The 22,975-nt window shown below is 48.4% G+C and overlaps 1 protein-coding gene across 2 annotated transcripts in view; it reads left to right on the top strand.

The window, feature by feature from the left end:
• The first annotated feature begins 598 nt into the window (after positions 1 to 598).
• REXO1 (RNA exonuclease 1 homolog) overlaps positions 599 to 22,975 on the top strand; it is a 203,595-nt gene continuing 181,218 nt past the window's right edge. For both annotated transcript variants that reach the window (XM_075352558.1, XM_075352557.1), the window contains exons 1-2: positions 599 to 816; positions 8,964 to 10,450. In XM_075352558.1, the coding sequence (XP_075208673.1) occupies positions 681 to 816; positions 8,964 to 10,450 (1,623 nt within the window). In that variant the 5' untranslated portion in view covers positions 599 to 680. The remainder of the gene's footprint in view (positions 817 to 8,963; positions 10,451 to 22,975) is intronic.

Genomic DNA, 22,975 nt, shown 5'->3' with positions numbered 1-22,975 from the left:
TAGGCTATATGCCTCCAGCGCGCCCCCACATATTCCCTAGGCTATATGCCTCCAGCGCGCCCCCACATATTCCCTAGGCTATATGCCTCCAGCGCGCCCCCACATATTCCCTAGGCTATATGCCTCCAGCGCGCCCCCACATATTCCCTAGGCTATATGCCTCCAGTGCGCCCCCACATATTCCCTAGGCTATATGCCTGCAGTGCGCCCCCACATATTCCCTAGGCTATATGCCTCCAGTGCGCCCCCACATATTCCCTAGGCTATATGCCTGCAGTGCGCCCCCACATATTCCCTAGGCTATATGCCTCCAGTGCGCCCCCACATATTCCCTAGGCTATATGCCTCCAGTGCGCCCCCACACGCCTCGTATGTATCAGAGAGAAATCTCTGGCTGTCAGCTCACTGTAGACAGTTAAGCTTTTCCCTTCTGCAGCTGTGTCATGTGACTGATGTCAGCGTGTCACATGACCTGTGACGTCAGCCGTACCTTCTCGCGTAAGCTACTTACCCAAGCTTCGGAAGAGACTGCACACACAAACACCACACTTCCGGCAATGACCAATAGGCTCCGCCCACAAAGGTCGTATGTTGATGACGTCACTGGAGGTCCTGTCGCCCACTAGGATTAGGCATTTATCTCCTGGCCGCCGCAGTGACCGGCTAGCGTAGACTCTGGGATGTTGAAGAATACCGGATATTTCCGGGGCATTAAATGCCCGTTCAGTGAGAGTTGCCTGCGGCCGCACTGTGTCTTCAGGCATGGAGGAAGAGGCGTCGGGAGTGTTAGGAGTGAGAAGGGCCGGAGTGGGGCGGGTGAGCCTTCCTCTTTGTTGTGGTGCGGGCTGTGCAGTGTGGGGCACTAGCTTCTTCTCTGGTGGCACGCTGTACAGAGCTGCCCGACATAATGTACACACTATGGTGCTGCCAGGCTTCTGTGCAGACTGCACTGTATTACACCAGCCGGTGTCTAGAAAGTTGTGGCTGTGTTCACACCTGGTGTAAATGCTGCGTTATGTGTATGCAGAACTCATGGTGGCGGTGACTATGGCCGCTGAGTACCTCCTTCACTAGAACTTGCCTGTTTTTCCCTCTGCGCCTGTGGGGAGCCTGAGAACCTGTAAAGATGGGGGGCACAGGTGTTTCAGTGCGGAAGCAAAGGGTTTTAAGTAATAAATAAAAACAAAGCTTTAAAAATAGAAAAAAAAGTAAAGGAGAAGGTTGTTCTGGTGCAGAAAATAGCACTTTATGTAGGTGTGAACACCCCTGATGTCAAGTGACCCACTGTGGATGCCAGTGAGTTTGTATTGTGGATTTTCTCTGCAGAACAAACTTTTGATTTTGTGAAATCTTATCCCATGGCGGTGATGAGCTGCTTATATAATCGGCGGTTTATGATTTATGGCCTGCACTAGATGGGCACCTGTGCTATAGGATGGCAGATAGTGCAGCCACAAAGTGCCACTCACCCGATAATCGCACTATTGCGAAAGACCATTGGTGTTTGAGGTTGGTGGAGTCCCAACTGCACCAACACTGTTATTTATTGCAGTGCTCTGGATACTGAGATCTCTCCTATCATGCAACAGACTAGCAATAAGTGTCCAGCAGATGGGGCACACATTGTCTGTGCACAGGGCGCAGAGCATACATTAGACGGCCTAGGCCAGTCATGGCGAACCTTTTACAGGCCGAGTGCCCAAACTGTAGCCCTAAACCCATTTTTTTTTCCGAAGTGCCAATCAATACTATTATGTAAAAAATTGATTTTAATCTTACCTTTGCAGTCTTGTCTTCAGCAGGGGGCATCACGCTCATGCATGCTTACCACATATTGAAGCTGAGCCCCTGCCCTTTCCAGACACAGCAGTTGGATTGATCTTTCTGGAAAAAATTGCAGCATATTAGACAGATATTTTAGCCTGGAAAGCAATCAGATTTCACCCTGTAATCTACATCTACATTTCAAAGTCTGAACATCTTGAAATCCCATAAAGACGTGCGAGTTGCTATCCTCCCCTTTCATTATGTAGTTATGTCCTTCCTTAGTAAACATGTCCCCCATCCTGATATATATTTCCTACATTCTGGTATATTTGTCCCCATCATGGCCCCATCCTGGTAAATATACCTCATCCTGGTAAATGTATCCCATCCTGGTAAATGTACCTTATTCTGGCATGTTCCCCCATGCTGGCAAATGTACCCCATCCTGACACATTGCCCATCCTTGTAAATGTTCCCCCATCCCGGCATGTACCCCATTCCTGGTAAATGTCCTCCATCCTGGTAAATGTTCCCAATCCTGGTTAATTTACCTCCTTCCTGGTAAATGTTCCCCCATCCAGGTAAATGTCCCCCTTCCTAGCATGTACCCCTTCCTTGTAAATGTTCCCCTTCCTGGCAAATGTACCCTATCGTGGCATGTTTCCTCCATCCTGGCATGTATGTTTCCCCATCCTGGCATGTATGTTTCCTCCATCCTGGCATGCATGTTTCCTCCATCCTGGCATGTATGTTTCCTCCATCCTGGCATGTATGTTTCCTCCATCCTGGCATGCATTGTTCCCCATCCTGGCATGCATGCCCCCCCCCATGCTGGCATGTGTGTTCCCCCTCCCCCGCCCCACACTGCCAGGTGCGTTCCCCCACCCCCACCCCACGCTGCCATGTGCGTTCCCCCACCCCACGCTGCCATGTGCGTTCCCCCACCCCACGCTGCCATGTGCGTTCCCCCACCCCCACCCCACGCTGCCATGTGCGTTCCCCCACCCCCACCCCACGCTGCCATGTGTGTTCCCCCACCCCATGCTGGCGCTGGCCCTCCCATCCCCACCTTGGCACAGCCGCACACGAGTTATATAAAAAAAAATTAAAAAAAAGCAACACACAACTTACCTTCCTGCACACGCTCTCCCGCTGCGCGCCGCTGGTTCCTCAGTTCCCATGCGGCCAGAATACGTCATTACACCGGCGCCGCTCACTGACGCTCCTCCGTCTCCTAGGCAACACACCTGCAGCCTGGGAGAGGAGGAGTGTCAGAGCGAGGAGAAATTTCTCCTCCGCTCCAACACAGATTTGATCTGCTGGAGCGATCACACCAGCAGATCAAACCTGCAGGATCAGGCGACAGCACGCGTGCCAGCAGAATGGGCTCTGCGTGCCCCTGGTGGCACGCGTGCCATAGGTTCGCCATCACTGGCCTAGGCTATGAAACCTTTGTTATATGTATGTGCTCAGGCAGGAGCTGTGCACTTCTCATGGGTCTGTTGTGCAATTTGTTGAAGTCTCAGGACAAATACAAGTATAGTTGGTACTAATCAGTTCTCAAGACGCAGTCCAGCAGCCAGGTCAGTAACCTGGGTATTGGACAGGACCCCTTCCTCCCGGCATCTGGATCTGGGCTAACTTCATTGTTGCAGTGGGACATGCACGTGTTATCTCTCTAGAGATGCCAATAAATATGCAGTTCTCAAGTGTCCCAATCAACCGCCTTTGAATACTGACCTGGCTGCTAGACTGGGTCCTGCACGTCAATTTGCACCAACGCTTCTAACCACTGTGGCCGTGTTCCTATTAGAGTGGTGCAGATCAGTTCTCACTCCCATCAACAATAACAGTAGAGGTCAGTGACCACTAAGCTTGAGTGCTGGAACCCCCTCTTTCCTCACTGTATCAGCAGCTCTGTTAGTAGCTGGTATAACACCCCTGTGATATTGCAGTGGCCATAGAGCATAGGTTTTTTGATATACATTTGATAGAGGTTGCATATCCCAGTCTATCTCTGCTGATTTGTGGGGGAGACTCTTGATTTGCTTTCCATACAAAAATAGATTGCGATTAACATTAATTTTCCATTTGCAATCTTCTAACCTTATCTTAACTATAGATAGTACTAGTTGATTCACAGGACCCGATCTAGCAGCCATGTACGGCTAGGTTCACACTTCCGTTGTTTTGCATCAGTTGCAATCCGTCGCCCTGAGGAATTACGGTATCCTGCAAAATATTTTGCAGGAATCCTGGTTTTCCCCATAGACTTCTATTAGTGACGGATTGCGACTGATGATGCTGCGTTGCATCCGCTGCGTCACGGTCAGTCATTTTTTAACTGACCGCGGGGCGGGAGCAACGCAGCCTGTAACATTTTTTGAGCAGCGCAATCCGTAGGATTTTGCTGCGCATGCGCTCTCTGGCTCCCTGCACCCGTAACCAGGATACACATCGGGTAACCAAGCAATGCGCTTTGGTTAGTTACCCGATATTTACACTGGTTACGTGTGCAAGGAGCCAGCACTAATCGGTGTACGCTGGTAACCAGTGTAAATATCGGGTAACCAAGCAAAAAGTGCTTTGCTTTTAGTTACCTGATATTTACCCTGGATACGTGTGCAGGGAGCCCGACACTTCCCCGCTCGGCTCCGCCCCCTCCCGCACTCCGCATGTGTTCACACTCACACTCACTCACACACTCACTCACACACACACACTCACCTGTCCCTAACTAACTACTAATTTTCTTATTTCATGGCTACAGTTGGTTTCTAAAAGAAAAATAAAACGGTTACTCTATAAGATGTTACTACTTTTTCTAGTGTGACAGTGGTGATTTTTATTTTTTTTTTTTTGCTTTTCATTTAATTGCCTACATTTTTTAACTTTTTATGGGGAGAAATAGAAATATAACAGTGATGCTGTTTATTTTATGCTAGTCACATGCTGCACAAATAGTTAAAGGGTTATTTCCATCTCAAAGATCCTATCCAGTATGTAGTAGGTGTTTATTACATATAATATACTATATAATTATGTATATAATATATGTATTTTATATATATAATATAATATTATTAGCAAATACCTCCAATTAGAATTGTAGTATAGTTCTCCTGATATGGCAAAGTCTCTTACCTCATGTGCAGGGCATTGTAGCTTAGGTATCCATGGTTACAGCCACTCATAGTGAGTTATTTGCGAGAGGTCGTATCCATGGATACCTAAGTTGCAATGCCCTGCATATGAGATATGAGGCATGGCTATATCAGGAAAACCATACTAGATTTCTAACTGGGGGTATGTGTAATATTATTATTACACCATTATTGCACGGTGGCTCAGTGGTTAGCACTGCAGCCTTGCAGCGCTGTGGTCCTGGGTTCTAGTCCCACTAAGGACACCATCTGCAAGGAGTTTGTATGTTCTCCTCGTGTTGTGTATGTTTCCTCCGGGTACTCAGGTTTTCTCCCACACTCCAAAGACATACAGATAGAGAATTTAGATTGTGAGCCCCAATGGGGACAGTGTTGCCAATGTATGTAAAGCGCTGTGGAATTAATAGCGCTATATAAATGAATAAATATATATTATATTATTATACCTACTACATATTGGGGTGGGATCTTGCAGATGGGAATACCATCTAAACTAACATTGCAGGTAAAAAAAACACACTTTGTGATAAGAGACACATGGCTGAAGTCTCTGTTTACCCTTGCAGCATGCTGTCTTCAGATTACATAGCAAAAAACCTGATCACAGATTCCCTTTAAGGCCGGTTTCACACATCCGGCTTTTCGCCGGTTTGCCGGATCCGGCGCTCTCCCATACAGTGACTACAGTACAGTGACAGCGCAATAAGCGCCGGTCACATGCTGTCATGTGAGCGGCGCATGTGACCCGGAAGTTACAGCGCTGTCACTGTACTGTATTGTCTGTACGGGAGAGCGCCGGATCCGGCAAACCGGCGAAAAGCCGGATGTGTGAAATCGGCCTAAGTTCACCTGAAAATATTGTAGTGCATTTTAGGATCATCCTGAAATTTCAACTGCAAGCCAAATATCCCTAACTTTTTGTGAGTAGTAATTTTGAGATCCACTTTCTCCCATTAACTACTATGTAAATTAAGTCACAGTTTACTTCAAAGAATGTAAAAGAATAGGAGCTGTGCTGCATCAGCTAACAGCTTGGCAGTGCGTGCTTCACTTTGAATGGGGCTGAACTCATCAGATCCGCTCAAAGTGTTCCCATCCGTCTGCTACCAGAGCTGATCAGTGAGGGGTGCCGGTGTCTAACACCCAAAGATGTGCTATTGATGACCTGTCCTGTCGGTCATTCATCACATACCTATACCCAGACAACACCTTGAACGTTTTGGGTGCTTCATAGAATTTAACAAGCTTCCTGAATGGGATTTTTAATAGTTTGAGGGCAGCAGGAAGGATCAGTTTTGGATGTTTTCTAATATTCACCTGTGCTTTAAAAAAATATAAATTTACATTTTCTAGCATCCTCAAAAATAAAACTGATGGCACTGATGCCTGGCTGTACTACAGCGCCCAAACAAGGGCTCTACAGATGACACCTATTGGCAAATCCATGAAAGATGACACATACCTGACGTCGGGATTTAATTTATTTTACTCACTTATATAGCGCTATTACTTCCATACCACTTCAGAGATATCCTCATCCATTGGGACTCATAAGCTAGTTCCATATCAGTAAGTCTTTGGAGTGTAGGAGGAAACCGGAAGAACCCGGAGGAAACCTACGCAAACACAGGGAGAACATACAAACTCCTTGCAGATGTTGTTCTTGGTGGGATTTGAGGCCAGGACCCCAGCGCTACAAGACTGCAGTGCTAACCACTGAGCCACCGTGCCGCCCACTGAGGGATCCGAATTTCAGTAGAATTGGTGCAGTCATGCATCACCCGGAGAATGGTTTCAATATACTATAAGGGCTCGAAGTCTCCCATAAAGATCCAGCTTTTCACTTTTGGGTGTTTAAAAATTCATAGGTAATATTTGGAGAGTGGCTCAAGAGGAATGAAGTGAGAGCAATATCGGCCATGTGATTACAGCTGTTTTTGATACCGTCTCAGTAATGATGTAGGTTTTGCTGGTACACTTTGGAGATATGGGCCGTTTATCTAAAAATAGTAAGGTTGTTATCCACAAGCATTAGGCTGCAACTATTTGCCAGAAAGTACATCTTTCCGGCTGGCCATACTGGTGTTCCAGGCACAGAGATGGGCAAGGTTACTGAGGATGTACACTTCTTTATTCACTGCTGAGGGGCATTCTGAATACAGCCGAACAATTGCATTTTGATTGTACATTTATCAAGATAAATGGTGGAAAGGAAGGGGTTAGAGTTGGGCGAGTACCTAACTACCGTGTTTTTCCAAAAATAAGACCTCCCCCAAAAATAAGCCCTAGCAGGGATTTTCAGCATTTTCAGAGAAAGGCTTAAATATAAGCCCTCCCCCGAAAATAAGCCCTAGACCCGGATCAATAATGAAGTGTCCGTGCAGCTAAATAAGTTACAGATACTGCAGGACACTTCATTATACACAGCGGCACCCGGCAATTACACTCACCAGACGCCAAGCAGCAGGACCTGCAGGGATCACACACACACACACAAAATCAGATCACACACACACCAGATCTCATACGTAAACATCGGATCGCACACAGTCAGATCGCACACATAATCAGATCACACGCAAACATCAAATCACATACACACACACACAAACATCGGATCGCACACACATCGGATCGCATACACACTCACCTCATCCAGTGACGCCGATCTCTTCTCGCTGCGAGAATCCTGAGAGGCAGTGCAGTGCAGCGCGACGAACAGGACCTGCAGCCAGACACGTGACTTGCTCTCATTCCCTGCTGCCGTAAGTGCTGGATGTGATGTATGTGTGTGTGTGTGTGTCTGCGATCGGTTGTGTTTTACTGCGATCGGCTGTGTGTTACTGCGATCGGCTGTGTGTGCCTGCGATCGGCTGTGTGTGATCTGCTGTGTGTGTGTGATCTGCTGTGTGTGTCTGGGATCTTCTGTGTGTGTCAGCTAGCAGCAGGGTAGGACGGCGTGCAGCACCGACCGGAGATCACCTGGGAACCACGCAGACGTCCTGGTCTGGTGAGTATGAGTCTCCTGGGAAGTGGGGGGGGTCTTCTTTTTTGGGGGTAAACTTACCCCCAACCATGTTTCTCCAAGAATAAGACCTCCTCCAAAAATAAGCCCCAGTGCTTTTTTGGGGGGCAAAAAAAATATAAGACAGTGTCTTATTTTTGAAAAAACACGGTATTTGTACTCGCTATACTCATAATGAGTGCTGTCTAATACTTGCATATTCATTCCGAATAGTGTATACAATGCAAGGCAATGGGGAATACTCGCAATGTAACGAGTAACCCCAATGCTGTAGTATACTAGCGAGTAGCGAATAGTGTGGAATTCAAGTTACTTGTTACATTGCGCGTTTTCGCCATTGACTTGCATTGCACACGCTATGCGGAATGAATACGCGAGTAGGATACAGTACTTGTTATGCGTATAGTGAGTACAAATAGGTGCTCACTCAACTCTAGAAGGGGTTACTACCGTACAGCAAGGACTTCAAAGGTTCATTGAAGACAAGAAGTAATTTTATTCTATGTGTTTCGGAGTAGGGAAGCTCCTTTAGGAAAAGATATTTCAGGTATTTAACCCCTTCCTTTCCACTATTTTATCTTGATGATCTGTAGCAGCCAATTCATGTCTTCATAGTAGATGTGACTTTCACAACTACACCAGGTGAGTGACACCCGCCTTATACCACCTGACCCCCACCCGGGTAATACCCAATCTGGACTTTTGTCTCCCCAGCTTCTACTATCGATTAAACACTTATGGCGTATCCACTGGACATGCCATAAATGACTATAGGTAGCCAACCCTTCCAATGAGGGACAAAAGAGAGGCTTTGAAATATTCTTCATGATTCTCAATCACTGTTCAGAATTGTATGAAGTACCTTTTTAAAGTAAAAATAAAAAAATCTTGTACTTTAATGTGAAGTTTGTGTTTATTAGGAATATAGTTTTATACATAAAATTACAATTATTTTTCATACGTATATTTTTGTTTTAACGTTTTACCTAAATTAATATATTTTTCAGAGTATGATCCGTACAGTCCTGACCTTCCAGCTGTTTCACCTTGTATGGATAAGGACTTTTTGGGAACTCTTCCAAAGCCCAGCCAACATATCCTGGAACTGGAAAGGGTCAACAAAGCGATTGAAGAAGTCCAGGGTCAGATGGAAAGGGAACGGAGAAAGTATGAAGAACTGCTTGCCTCACAAAATGCAAAAAATTCCTTGCAATCTGAAAGCCGTTTTTCTTTTGAATATGATCCAGGTTGTTCTGGAAGCAATGCTCTATGCTACAAGCCAAATCCCGCGTCTCCGTCGGTAAAGCCGTGTAAATATAGCTTAGATAACGAAGAACATAATAAAAGTAAGCGCCGTCACTTGGAGTACATTCCAACAACAATAACTAATTTCTCTAGGTACAGAAGTAATAAGTATGTCATTGATAACTCCAAACCTCACACAGACTTGGAATATGATCCCATGTCAAATTACTCTGCTCGACATTTAAGCAAAGTCAACCCTAAAAAAGAGACTAAAAGATGTCGAACAGATAGCCAAGATCAAAGTGATGCCCCTGTTTCCAAGAAGGTGTGCAATCGGACCCCTAAAATAATGGTTGAAGCTACCTTTTCAGACTCTGAAGATGATTCTCCATCACAGTGTTCCCCTAAGCTAGGAAAACCTCTGATTTCTGATAAAAAGAGCAGCTCCTTGACTTTGTTAAAATCTTCAGAGTGTGGAACTGAACAATTATCTTTAAGGACAGAAAAAGAAATTGCAGCTCCGAAAGATATTGTAAAATGCAGAGAGCCCATTAAAAAAATACCCAACCCTTTAGAGCTGAAGAATGAGAAGACCGAATGTATAAAAAGTCAGCATTCGACAATGGTCTCCGATAAGAAGACGTGCATCGCTAAAGAACAAAAAAAAGCATCTTCAAAAGGCCACAATAAGAAGAAACAGGAAAAAGGAGATGCTAAATGTAAGGACAAGCTAAAGGAGATTAAGCCCAAAAAAAACGAGACTCCTTGTGAACAGACTGAAAATATAAAAGATAGTTTAGAGTCTCTCCCCAAAACTCCAATAATCAAACAAAATAAAAAGGATAGTGAAAATACATCATCCAGAAAGAAAGACCCGAGCACTAAAGATGGCGACAACAGAAATAGAGGGCATAAAGCCAAAAAAATAGAAAAATCAAAAAAGTCTTGCAGTGCTAAAAAGAGTCGAAGAGCATTAAGTCATGTGGATTTATTTGGTGACGAGACAAGTGATGAGGAAGAAAACCGAAAATCTGGCAAGCAAAAGAAGTTAACGTCTAAGAAAGATGAACAGTCTACACCTAAAAGCAAAGTGGCCCCAAGGAGAGATTCTGTCTCTGTGGAGTCTCCTGACATCGACACTTTCTCACTTGATTCAGACTCTGATATAGACCCAATGGAGGAGTGTCTCCGAGTCTTCAATGAGTCTCACGACATTAAGACTGAAGACAAGGGGAGACTGGGAAAACAGGTAACCAAATGTATATTGAAATGCCAGATCCTTAGCTCGTATGTGGCTATATACAGCAGACTAATGAAGCACTGAGAAATAGAAATGTAATATTCAGCTACAAGCACAGAATATTGATGATTCACATTACTATATATGTTGGAAAGTCAGAATAGTTCAAAATGATTAAGAGTTTTTAGCTTACATGTCTTAAGGTACTGTCACACATAACGAGATCGCTAGCGAGATCGCAGCTGAGTCACGATTACCAGTGATCAGGCCCCTGCTGTGAGATCTCTAGTCGTTGCAGAATGGTCCAGGCAATTTTCCTCAAAGGCGATGTCCTGCTGGGCAGGACACATCGCTGTGTTTGACACTGTGTGACAGGGTCACAGTGACTGCTGAGATCGTGATACAGGTTGCTACTGCGACCTGTATCGTTCCTGCATCGCTGGTAAGATCTGACTGTGCGACATCTCACCAGCGACCTCCCAGCGACTTACCAGCGATCCCTATCAGGTCTCATCGTTTTCGGGATCGCTGGTAAGTCGTTGTGTGTGACTGGGCCTTTAGGTTCATTATTATGTTAGACTTTCCTGTGTGCCTGGTGATGTGGACCTATTTGTAAGTAATTGACATCAGTAATAATTTATTTACTAAAGAGGTAGAAGTGCTAACATTTATTGTATACTTTTAGCTAATTTAAAGGGAACCAATCACCAGGATTTTTGTATATAAGCTAAAGCCAGTGCTATACTGGCACTATGAGGCTGATTCTATACATGCCTTTAGTGGGCAGCTCTGATGCTTAGGTTTTGAAATCCAGCTGCTTGTTGAGTGACAGTTGCAATGGAGCAGATAATCTATATATATATAATTGCCTTATTCTGACTGTCTGTCTGTCTGTCATGCTCCAAAATTGTGTCCTTACGGTGACATTGTGTCCTTACGGTGACACAAAGCTGATTGGTCGCTGGGCTCGCCATGGCCCCGCCCCCCACACGGATTGGCCGCTCGCCAAGGGAGCCCACATCAGCGTACACCGCCAACCCAACCGACACTTACCCTCGCATTGCTGGCCTTGCCGCCGTATGCTGGTGTGGGCTCCCGTGCGAGCGGGGGACGGGATACGTTGGTAACCATGCTAGCATAGTTACCAGCTGGTAATCATGCTAGCATAGTTACCAGCACATCAAGGTCCTGCAGCGGCGGAAGATCCACACGCACACATAACAGCACACACACATACACACACATCAGATCACACTCTCACAAACACCTCACACACACATCGCATCCACACACTCACAGCATCCGGCGATATCGCTTGCTTCTCGGCCTCGATACTGTGCTGTTGTGACCTTCCAGGACCTGCCGGATGATCACATGGCCAGAAGCATGTGGTATCTCCGGATGTTGCGAGTATGAGCGCGTATGTGCAATATCGTCAATGTGTGTGTACGTGAGTGTATGCGATCGGGTGTGTGTGAGTTTATGCGATCGGGTGTGTGTCTGTGTGTGTGAGTGTATGCGATCGGATCTGTGAGTGTCGGCAGAGGAGCATGGCGTGCTGGAGGAGGCTGGGAGGAGAGAGGCTGATCCTGGGGAAGGCTGGGATGGGGAGGCTGATGCTGGGGACAGAGAGGCTGATGCTGGGATGAGAGAGGCTGATGCTGGGATGAGAGAGGCTGATGCTGGGATGAGAGAGGCTGATGCTGGGATGAGAGAGGCTGATGCTGGGATGAGAGAGGCTGATGCTGGGATGAGAGAGGCTGATGCTGGGATGAGAGAGGCTGATGCTGGGATGAGAGAGGCTGATGCTGGGATGAGAGAGGCTGATGCTGGGATGAGAGAGGCTGATGCTGGGATGAGAGAGGCTGATGCTGGGATGAGAGAGGCTGATGCTGGGATGAGAGAGGCTGATGCTGGGATGAGAGAGGCTGATGCTGGGATGAGAGAGGCTGATGCTGGGATGAGAGAGGCTGATGCTGGGATGAGAGAGGCTGATGCTGGGATGAGAGAGGCTGATGCTGGGATGAGAGAGGCTGATGCTGGGATGAGAGAGGCTGATGCTGGGGACAGAGAGGCTGATGCTGGGGACAGAGAGGCTGATGCTGGGGACAGAGAGGCTGATGCTGGCGCAGCATGGCGGATGGAGCACGATGGGGAGTGCGCTGCATGGGGGATGGAGCACGTTGGGGAGTGCGCAGCATGGGGGATGGAGCACGATGGGGAGTGCGCAGCATGGCGGATGGAGCACGTTTGGGAGTGCGCAGCATGGGGGATGGAGCACGATGGGGGTGCGCAGCATGGGAGATGGAGCACGATGGGGGTGCGCAGCATGGGGGATGGAGCACGATGGGTAGTGCGCAGCATGGCGGATGGAGCACGTTGGGGAGTGCGCAGCATGGGGGATGGAGCACGTTGGGGAGTGCGCAGCATGGGGGATGGAGCACGTTGGGGAGTGCGCAGCATGGGGGATGGAGCACGTTGGGGAGTGCGCAGCATGGGGGATGGAGCACGTTTGGGAGTGCGCAGCATGGGGGATGGAGCACGTTTGGGAGTGCGCAGGATGGGAGATGGAGCACGATGGGGGGTGCGCAGCATGGGGGATGGAGCACGATGGGGAGTGCGCTGCATGGGGGATGGAGCACGATGGGAAGTGCACACCTCCCCCAACACACACACACACACACACACACACACACACACGCGCACTGCACAACACACCACACCACACACACACACTGGGAACCACAAACAACTGCCCTACACAGACACCCACACACAGACAATGCTGCACACACAAATATACGCACATACCGCACAACACACACATTGCACAAAACATACCTCCCCCCAAAACACACCACACACACACAAACCGCGCAACACACACACAACGCTACAGACACACAGCGCTCCACAAACAACGCAACACACAAACACCGCTCTCACCCCCCATCACACCCAGACAACACCCAGAACATGTACAGCGCCCTACACAAACACTTGGTAACTACACACAACAACATCTATATATATAATATATATATATAACAAAAATCATACATGAACTACACAATACGTAAATTCTAGAATACCCGATGCGTAGAATCGGGCCACCTTCTAGTATATTCATAGTTCTCCTCTCCCACTGTTAGACATAGCATAAATATTATACAAATGATTCACTTTGTTTTAGGACCTGTGAGGTCATACCCATGTGACCAGAAGGGGCGGGGCCTCAGCCAACAAAGCTGGATACCAGGTCACATGGGTATGACCTCACACAGGTCCTGCAACAAAGTGAATCATTTGTATAATACTTATGCTAATTCTAACAGAGGGAGGGGATAACTGAATATATCATCTGCTCCAGTGCAACTGTCACTCAAGCAGCTGCCTATTTTTTATTTATTTATTTTTTTTCTTTCAAACTTTACTTTCTTGGATTTGAAGTCCTAAACATCCGAGCTGCCCACTACAGGTATGTATAGAATCAGCCTGATAGTGCCAGTATAGCACTGGCTTTAGGTTATATACGAAAATCCTGGTGATTGGTTCCCTTTAATAGCAAGAAGAAATAAAAATTTAAGACATTTAATTGCCTGGCCTATGCACGTCTTTGCAACATGGGTAGCCTGACACTAACTGATTGATCCGCTCGGTAGTGCATCGGTACAGATTTGGCTACTCATCAGTGCCCGGGCGTGATTATAGCCACCACTGTCAATGCTGTGAGCAGCGACTGAAGCCGCACTGACATACCTGCGTGACTTGAGCTGGCGCTCCAATGAATAATAAAGTACATTATCAGCACCTTCGTAATGCTATTAACCTGCAAATTAACCCCTTTATCTGGAAGTTAATACTATTCGTGGACCAGACAGGTTCCCTTTGTCCACTTTCAATTGTTTTTAGGGAACAGGCTCCCTATGTTGAGAAAAAAAAAAAAAAGCTATGAGTAAACCCATCTTATGCCAAATTGTAACTTCTATGTATCACGGTCCGAGTGAGTATAGAGCATATTGTATGAACTGGCTGCAGATGTTCTGACCCAAGCTCCACAGTGTCATATACCGTGAAGAAAATAAGTATTTGATACACTGCCGATTTTGCACTTTTTCCAACCTATAAAGAATGTAATTTTTATCATAGGTACACTTCATGTCTGACAGACAACAGAACACCCCCTCCCCCCCCAAAAAAAATCCAGAAAATCAGTGTTGCTGATTTCTAAATAATTACTATGTTTTTTTATTGTATGAAATAAGTATTTGATACAATAGAAAACAGCACTTAATATTTAATACAGAAACCTTTGTAAGGCTGCTTTCACACATGTTTTTCTTTGTCGCTCCATTGGGAGACCCAGACAATTTGGGTGTATAGCTTCTGCCTCCGGAGGCCACACAAAGTATTACACTTAAAAGTGTAAAGCCCCTCCCCTTCTGCCTATACACCCCCCGTGCATCACGGGCTCCTCAGTTTTTATGCTTTGTGCGAAGGAGGCTGACATCCACGCATAGCTCCACATCTTAGTCAGCAGCAGCTGCTGACTAGGTCGGATGGAAGAAAAGAGGGCCCATAACAGGGCCCCCAGCATGCTCCCTTCTCACCCCACTCTGGTCGGCGGTGTTGTTAAGGTTGAGGTACCCATTGCGGGTACATAGGCAGGAGCCACATGCTGTTTTCCTTCCCCATCCCTTAAGGGCTCTGGGTGAAGTGGGATCCTAATCGGTCTCCAGGCACTGGGACCGTGCTCCCTCCACAGCCCCTGGGGAATCTGCTGGACAGGAGCCGGGTATCGTCAGGGACAAGGCCCTGCTACTGTGAGGTACTCTGTGTCCCCTTGGGGGACCGCGCATGAGCGCTTGTGCCATACACACTGCAGCACTGCTGGGTGTGTTAGTGCGCCGGGGACTACCGCGCCGACCGCGCTTATTTGCCGGCCGCGCTTATAACTTTAGTCCCCGGCTTTTGCGGCCTAGTATCGCATTTTACCGCCCCCAGGCCTGCCAGTCAGGGGAAGGGCGGGACGCTGCACAGGACGTCAGCGCTGAGGGCTGGAGCATACTTTGTATCCTCCTCCCCCCTCACTCAGCACAGTGGGGCACCGGATTCCCGCACTTTCTAGGGCACGCCCACGGCCCCCTCCTCCTCACAGAACGCCGGCAGCCATTCCTGTCAGCACTTCTGACGCTGGAGAGGAGAGGCAACACGGCTCTGGGAGGCCCAGGCAGGGAATCTGGTGATCACACAACCGATTTGAGCGGTCGGTAAGCAGCACCTGAGGTGCTGGCCCCACTGAGTGCCGAAGTGTACATATATATATATATATATGCTTATATGCTATACATTTACACTGTACGGTCACACTGTTGATTTTTGGCTATATACCCTCCTGGATTGTACTCTGAGGAGACAACAGCATGTCGTCCGCAAAAAGCAAGGGTGCCAAAGCACAGGCTTACTTTGCAACCTGTACCTCATGTGCGGCTATACTACCGGCAGGTTCCACCGACCCTCATTGTGTGCAATGCTCGGCCCCTGTGGCACTTACTCAGCCGGAGCCTCTGCTACTGGTGGCCCAGGTGGAACCACCTGCTACCACTGTCCAGGTGACAGGGACGGAGTTTGCAGTATTTGCTGACAAACTGTCTGAGAGTATGGATAAATGGTCTGCTAAGATACTAGAAGCCTTACAGTCCAGACCGGTGACTCAGGCCCCGGGCACTGTTGAATCATTGACCCCAGGCCCCCCTCAGTTGGAGCAGCAAAGTGCTCCTGGGGTGACCCATAGGTCCCAGGGTGAGGTCTCTGACACGGACCGCGGTCCCAGGCCGCCTAAGCGGGCTCGCTGGGAAATTCCCTCGACTTCATCACACTGTTCAGGGTCTCAGCAGGAGGACTCTCTGGATGATGAAGCGGAGGTAGCAGATCAGGATTCTGATCCTGAGGCCGCTCTCAACCTAGATACACCTGAAGGTGACGCCATAGTGAATGACCTTATAGCGACCATCAATCAGGTGTTGGATATTTCTCCCCCAGCTCCTACAATTGAGGAGTCAGCTTCTCAGCAGGAGAAATTCCGTTTCAGGTTTCACAAGCGTACAATGAGTACGTTTCTGGATCACTCTGACTTCAGAGAGGCAGTCCAGAAACACCGAGCTTGTCCAGATAAGCGTTTTTCCAAGCGCCTTAAGGATACACGTTATCCCTTCCCCCCTGACGTTGTCAAGGGCTGGGCTCAGTGTCCCAAGGTGGATCCTCCAGTCTCCAGACTGGCGGCTAGATCCATAGTTGCAGTGGAAGATGGGGCTTCACTCAAAGATGCCACTGACAGACAGATGGAGCTCTGGTTGAAATCCATCTATGAAGCTATCGGCTCGTCTTTTGCTCCAGCATTCGCAGCCGTATGGGCACTCCAAGCTATCTCAGCTTGTCATGCGCAGATTAATGCAGTCACACGTACGTCTGCTCCGCAAGTGGTGTCCTTAACCTCTCAGGCGTCGGCGTTTGCGTCCTACGCCATTAATGCTGTCCTGGACTCTGCGAGCCGTACGGCGGTAGCATCCGCCAATTCGGTGGCAGTCCGCAGGGCCATGTGGTTACGTGAATGGAAGGCAGACTCTGCTTCCAAAAAGTTCTTAACCGGTTTGCCATTTTCTGGCGACCGCCTGTTTGGTGAGCGATTGGATGAAATCATTAAACAATCCAAGGGAAAGGACTCATCCTTACCCCAGTCCAAACCAAACAGACCTCAACAACGGAAGGTGCAATCGAGGTTTCGGTCCTTTCGGCCCGCGGGCAGGTCTCAATTCTCCTCGTCCAAAAGGCCTCAGAAGGATCAGAGGAACTCCGATTCATGGCGGTCTAAGTCACGTCCTAAAAAGACCGCCGGAGGAACCGCTCCCAAAGCGGCCTCCTCATGACTTTCGGCCTCCTCACACCGCATCCTCGGTTGGTGGCAGGCTTTCCCGCTTTTGCGACGCCTGGCTGCCACAGGTAAAAGACCGTTGGGTGAGAGACATTCTGTCTCACGGTTACAGGATAGAGTTCAGCTCTCGTCCTCCGACTCGATTTTTCAGAACATCTCCGCCCCCCGAGCGAGCCGATGCTCTTCTTCAGGCGGTGTGCACTCTGAAGGCAGAAGGAGTGGTGATCCCTGTTCCTCTTCAGCAACAGGGTCACGGTTTTTACTCCAACTTGTTCGTGGTGCCGAAAAAGGACGGATCCTTCCGTCCTGTTCTGGACCTAAAACTGCTCAACAAACACGTAAAAACCAGGCGGTTCCGGATGGAATCGCTCCGCTCCGTCATCGCCTCAATGTCCCAAGGAGATTTCCTAGCATCAATCGACATCAAAGATGCTTATCTCCACGTACCGATTGCTCCAGAGCATCAGCGCTTCCTGCGTTTCGCCATAGGGGACGAACACCTTCAGTTCGTGGCACTGCCTTTCGGCCTGGCGACAGCCCCACGGGTCTTCACCAAGGTCATGGCAACAGTAGTAGCAGTTCTGCACTCTCAGGGACACTCGGTGATCCCTTACTTAGACGATCTGCTTGTCAAGGCACCCTCTCAAGTGGCATGCCAACACAGCCTGAACATTGCTCTGGAGACTCTCCAGAATTTCGGGTGGATTATCAATTTTCCAAAGTCAAATTTGACACCGGCCCAATCACTGACATATCTTGGCATGGAGTTTCATACTCTCTCAGCGATAGTGAAGCTTCCGCTGGACAAACAGCGTTCACTACAGACAGGGGTGCAATCTCTCCTTCAAGGCCAGTCACACCCCTTGAGGCGCCTCATGCACTTCCTAGGGAAGATGGTAGCAGCAATGGAGGCAGTTCCTTTTGCGCAGATTCATCTGCGTCCACTTCAATGGGACATTCTCCGCAAATGGGACAGGAAGTCGACGTCCCTCGACAGGAACGTCTCCCTTTCTCGGGCAGCCAAGGCTTCCCTTCAGTGGTGGCTTCTTCCCACTTCTCTGTCGAAGGGGAAATCCTTCCTGCCCCCATCCTGGGCTGTGGTCACGACGGACGCGAGCCTGTCAGGGTGGGGAGCGGTCTTTCTCCACCACAGGGCTCAGGGTACTTGGACTCAGCAGAGTCCTCCCTTCAGATCAATGTTCTGGAGATACGGGCAGTGTATCTTGCCCTAAAGGCGTTCCAGCCGTGGCTGGAAGGCAAGCAGATCCGAATTCAGTCGGACAACTCCACAGCGGTGGCATACATCAACCACCAAGGCGGAACACGCAGTCGGCAAGCCTCCCTGGAAGTCCGGCGGATTCTGCTATGGGTGGAAGCCACAGCCTCCACCATATCCGCAGTTCACATCCCGGGCGTAGAAAACTGGGAAGCAGACTTTCTCAGTTGCCAGGGCATGGACGCAGGGGAATGGTCCCTTCACCCGGACGTGTTTCAGGAGATCTGTTGCTGCTGGGGGATGCCGGACGTCGACCTAATGGCGTCCCGGCACAACAACAAGGTCCCGACATTCATGGCACGGTCTCAAGATCACAGAGCTTTGGCGGCAGACGCCTTAGTTCAGGATTGGTCGCAGTTTCAACTCCCTTATGTGTTTCCTCCTCTGGCACTGTTGCCCAGAGTGTTACGCAAAATCAGGTCCGACTGCCGCCGCGCCATCCTCGTCGCTCCAGACTGGCCGAGGAGGTCGTGGTACCCGGATCTGTGGCATCTCACGGTGGGCCAACCGTGGGCATTACCAGACCGACCAGACTTGCTGTCTCAAGGGCCGTTTTTCCATCTGAATTCTGCGGCCCTCAACCTGACTGTGTGGCCATTGAGTCCTGGATCCTAGCGTCTTCAGGGTTATCTCATGAGGTCATTGCCACTATGAGACAGGCTAGGAAACCAACGTCCGCCAAGATCTACCACAGGACGTGGAGGATATTCTTATCTTGGTGCTCTGATCAGGGTTTTTCTCCCTGGCCATTTGCCTTGCCCACTTTTCTTTCCTTCCTTCAATCCGGATTGGAAAAAGGTTTGTCGCTCGGCTCCCTTAAGGGACAAGTCTCAGCGCTCTCTGTGTTTTTTCAGAAGCGCCTAGCCAGACTTCCACAGGTACGCACGTTCCTGCAGGGGGTTTGTCACATAGTCCCTCCTTACAAGCGGCCGTTAGAACCCTGGGATCTGAACAGGGTGCTGATGGCTCTTCAGAAGCCACCTTTCGAGCCAATGAAGGATATTTCTCTTTCACGCCTTTCGCAGAAAGTGGTCTTCCTAGTAGCAGTCACATCACTTCGGAGAGTGTCTGAGCTAGCAGCGCTGTCATGCAAAGCCCCTTTCCTGGTGTTTCACCAGGACAAGGTGGTTCTGCGTCCGGTTCCGGAATTTCTCCCTAAGGTGGTATCCCCCTTTCATCTCAATCAGGATATCTCCTTACCCTCTTTTTGTCCTCATCCAGTTCACCAATGTGAAAAGGATTTGCACTTGTTAGATCTGGTGAGAGCACTCAGGCTCTACATTTCTCGTACGGCGCCCCTGCGCCGCTTGGATGCACTCTTTGTCCTTGTCGCTGGCCAGCGTAAAGGGTCACAGGCTTCCAAATCAACCCTGGCTCGGTGGATCAAGGAACCAATTCTCGAAGCTTACCGTTCTGCTGGGCTTCCGGTTCCCTCAGGGCTGAAGGCCCATTCTACCAGAGCCGTGGGTGCGTCCTGGGCTTTGAGGCACCAGGCTATGGCTCAGCAGGTGTGTCAGGCGGCTACCTGGTCGAGCCTGCACACTTTCACGAAACACTATCAGGTGCATACCTATGCTTCGGCAGATGCCAGCCTAGGTAGGTGAGTCCTTCAGGCGGCGGTTGCCCACCTGCAGGAAGGGGCCGTTTTACGGCTCTATTACGAGGTATTATTTTACCCACCCAGGGACTGCTTTTGGACGTCCAAATTGTCTGGGTCTCCCAATGGAGCGACAAAGAAGAAGGGAATTTTGTTTACTTACCGTAAATTCCTTTTCTTCTAGCTCCAATTGGGAGACCCAGCACCCGCCCCTGTTCCCTTCGGGCTGTTATTTGTGTACACATGTTGTTCATGTTGAATGGTTTCAGTTCTCCGAAATTCCTTCAGATTGAATTTACTTTAAACCAATTTATAACTTTTCCTCCTTCTTGCTTTTGCACCAAAACTGAGGAGCCCGTGATGCACGGGGGCTGTATAGGCAGAAGGGGAGGGGCTTTACACTTTTAAGTGTAATACTTTGTGTGGCCTCCGGAGGCAGAAGCTATACACCCAAATTGTCTGGGTCTCCCAATTGGAGCTAGAAGAAAAGGAATTTACCCTGTAAGTAAACAAAATTCCCTTCTTTGCAGTGCGGCTCAATCCGGCTCAAAAACCTATGCAACGCATGTGGCGAATAAAACGGATTTGTTGCATAAGTTTTTCCATGCGGCCTGTCCGTGTTTTGACGGATGCGGCTTGCTACTAAGCATGCGCGGTGGAACAAAATACATCCGGTGGCCGGATGCGTTTTTTGCCACAGGACGCCGCATCCGGCGTCCATAGGCTTGCATTGTAAATTGCGCCGGATCCGGCGCCATGCGTATTTTTCGCTGCACCATAAAACGTGCCAGGCAGCGTTCCATCCGGCAACAGCATGGGCTAAATATGCTGCATCCGGCAAAAAACGGACGCAGCGCAAGGGCATGCGGCACAATATGGCGCTAATGCAAGTCTATGTGGGGAAAAACGCAACCGGCGGCAAAAAAAAACTGTTGCATTTTTTCTGCAGAGAGCCATTTTGTGCCGCTCAGCAAAAAACGGATGTGTGAAAGCAGCCTTATTAGAGGTCAGACATTTCCTGTAGTTCTTGGCCTGGTTTGCGCACACTGCAGCAGGGATTTTGGCCGACTCCATATAGATCTTCTCCAGATCTTGCTGGGCAACATTGAGTTTCAGTTCCCGCCAAAGATTTTCTACTGGGTTCAGGTCTGAAGACTCTCTAGGCCACTCCAGTACCTTGAAATGCTTCTTATGGTGCCACTTCTTAGTTGCCCTGGCTGTGTGTTTCTGGTCATTGTCATGCTGGAAGACCCAACCACGACCCATCTTCAATGCTCTTACTGAGGGAAGGAGGTTGTTGGCCTAAATCTCACAATACATGACTCCATCCATCCTCCCTTCAGTACAGTTCAGTTGTCTTCTCCCCTTTTCAGAAAAGCACCTCCAGAGTATGATGCTTCCACCCCCATTCTTCACGGTTGGGACAGTGGTCTTGTTGTTGTACTCATCCTCCTTCTTCCTGCGAAACACGGCGAGTGAAGTTGATACCAAAAAGTTCTGCTTTGGTCTCGTCTGACCACATGACCTTCTCCCATGCCTCCTCTAGATGATCCAGATTGTCTTTGGCGAACTTCAAACAAGCCTGATTCATGTGCTGGCATGAGCAGGGGGACCTTGCGTACCCTGCAGGATTTTAATCCATGACTGTGTAGTGAATTACTATTAGTAATCTTTGAGACTGTGGTCCCAGCTCTCTTCAGGTCATTGACCAGGTCCTCCCATGTAGTTTTGGGCAGAATCCTGACTTTTCTTAGAATCATCCTTACCCCAGGAGGCGAAATCTTGCTTGGAGTCCCAGAATGAGTAAGATTGACAGTCATGTTATGTTTCTTTCATTTACTAATAATTGCACCAACAGTTGTTGTTTTCTTCTCACCAAGCTGCTTGTCTATTGTCGTCCAGCCAATCCCAGCCTTGTGCAGGTCTACAATGTTGTCCCTGGTGTTCTTGCAAAGCTCTTAGGACTTGGCCATGGTTGAGAGGTTGGCGTGTGAGTGTGTGGACAGGTGTCTTTTATACAAGTAACTAGTACAAACAGGTGTCTTTTATACAGGAGTGCATAGTAAGAGGGCTTCTTAATTGTTTTTCTTTAACAGGTCTGAGCCAGAATTCTTGCTTGTTGGTCGGTGATCAAATACTTATTTTATGCAATAAAATGCTAATTCATTATGTAAAAATCATACAGTGGGATTTTCTGGATTTTCTTTTTTTTTTCTGTCTGTCACAGGTAAAGTGTACCTACGATAAAAATTACAGACCTCTCCATTCTTTGTAGGTGAGAAAACGTACAAAATCGCCAGTGTATCAGATACTTTTTTTTTTTTTTTTTTTTACCTCCCTGTATATCTGAGGCTATGAAATTCGGGCCAGGAGCGCTGCAGCCAGTCCAAGCAGCTTGTGCAGAACTGAGTTTAGCTCTATTTGTACTGCAGAACTATTGTGAATGAGCATTTCTTGGAATAATCGTATCGTGACTAACCTTGCAGTGTAAAAAGGCTGCCATGCACCTGATGAACATGCAAAACATCATGGTTCTCAGCAGAGCGTCGTCCTTTATGAAAAGACCCTGCACTGCTAAGGACAATGGCAGCCTGTTTGTACTGATCAATGACCTATCAGGTTATCAGCTGTAAACGCACCTCTATACATAGTTATGTTAATGGGGAAATGGCAAATGGTGGATGAATACTGCCTGGAAATCTTGGTTACCATGATAAATCATGGAGGGAA

This window comes from Anomaloglossus baeobatrachus, chromosome 1 (assembly GCF_048569485.1).
Source record: "Anomaloglossus baeobatrachus isolate aAnoBae1 chromosome 1, aAnoBae1.hap1, whole genome shotgun sequence".
Lineage (NCBI taxonomy): Eukaryota > Metazoa > Chordata > Amphibia > Anura > Aromobatidae > Anomaloglossus > Anomaloglossus baeobatrachus.
The sequence above is the reverse complement of the archived record's forward strand: the minus strand, read 5'-3'. Positions and strand labels throughout refer to the sequence as shown.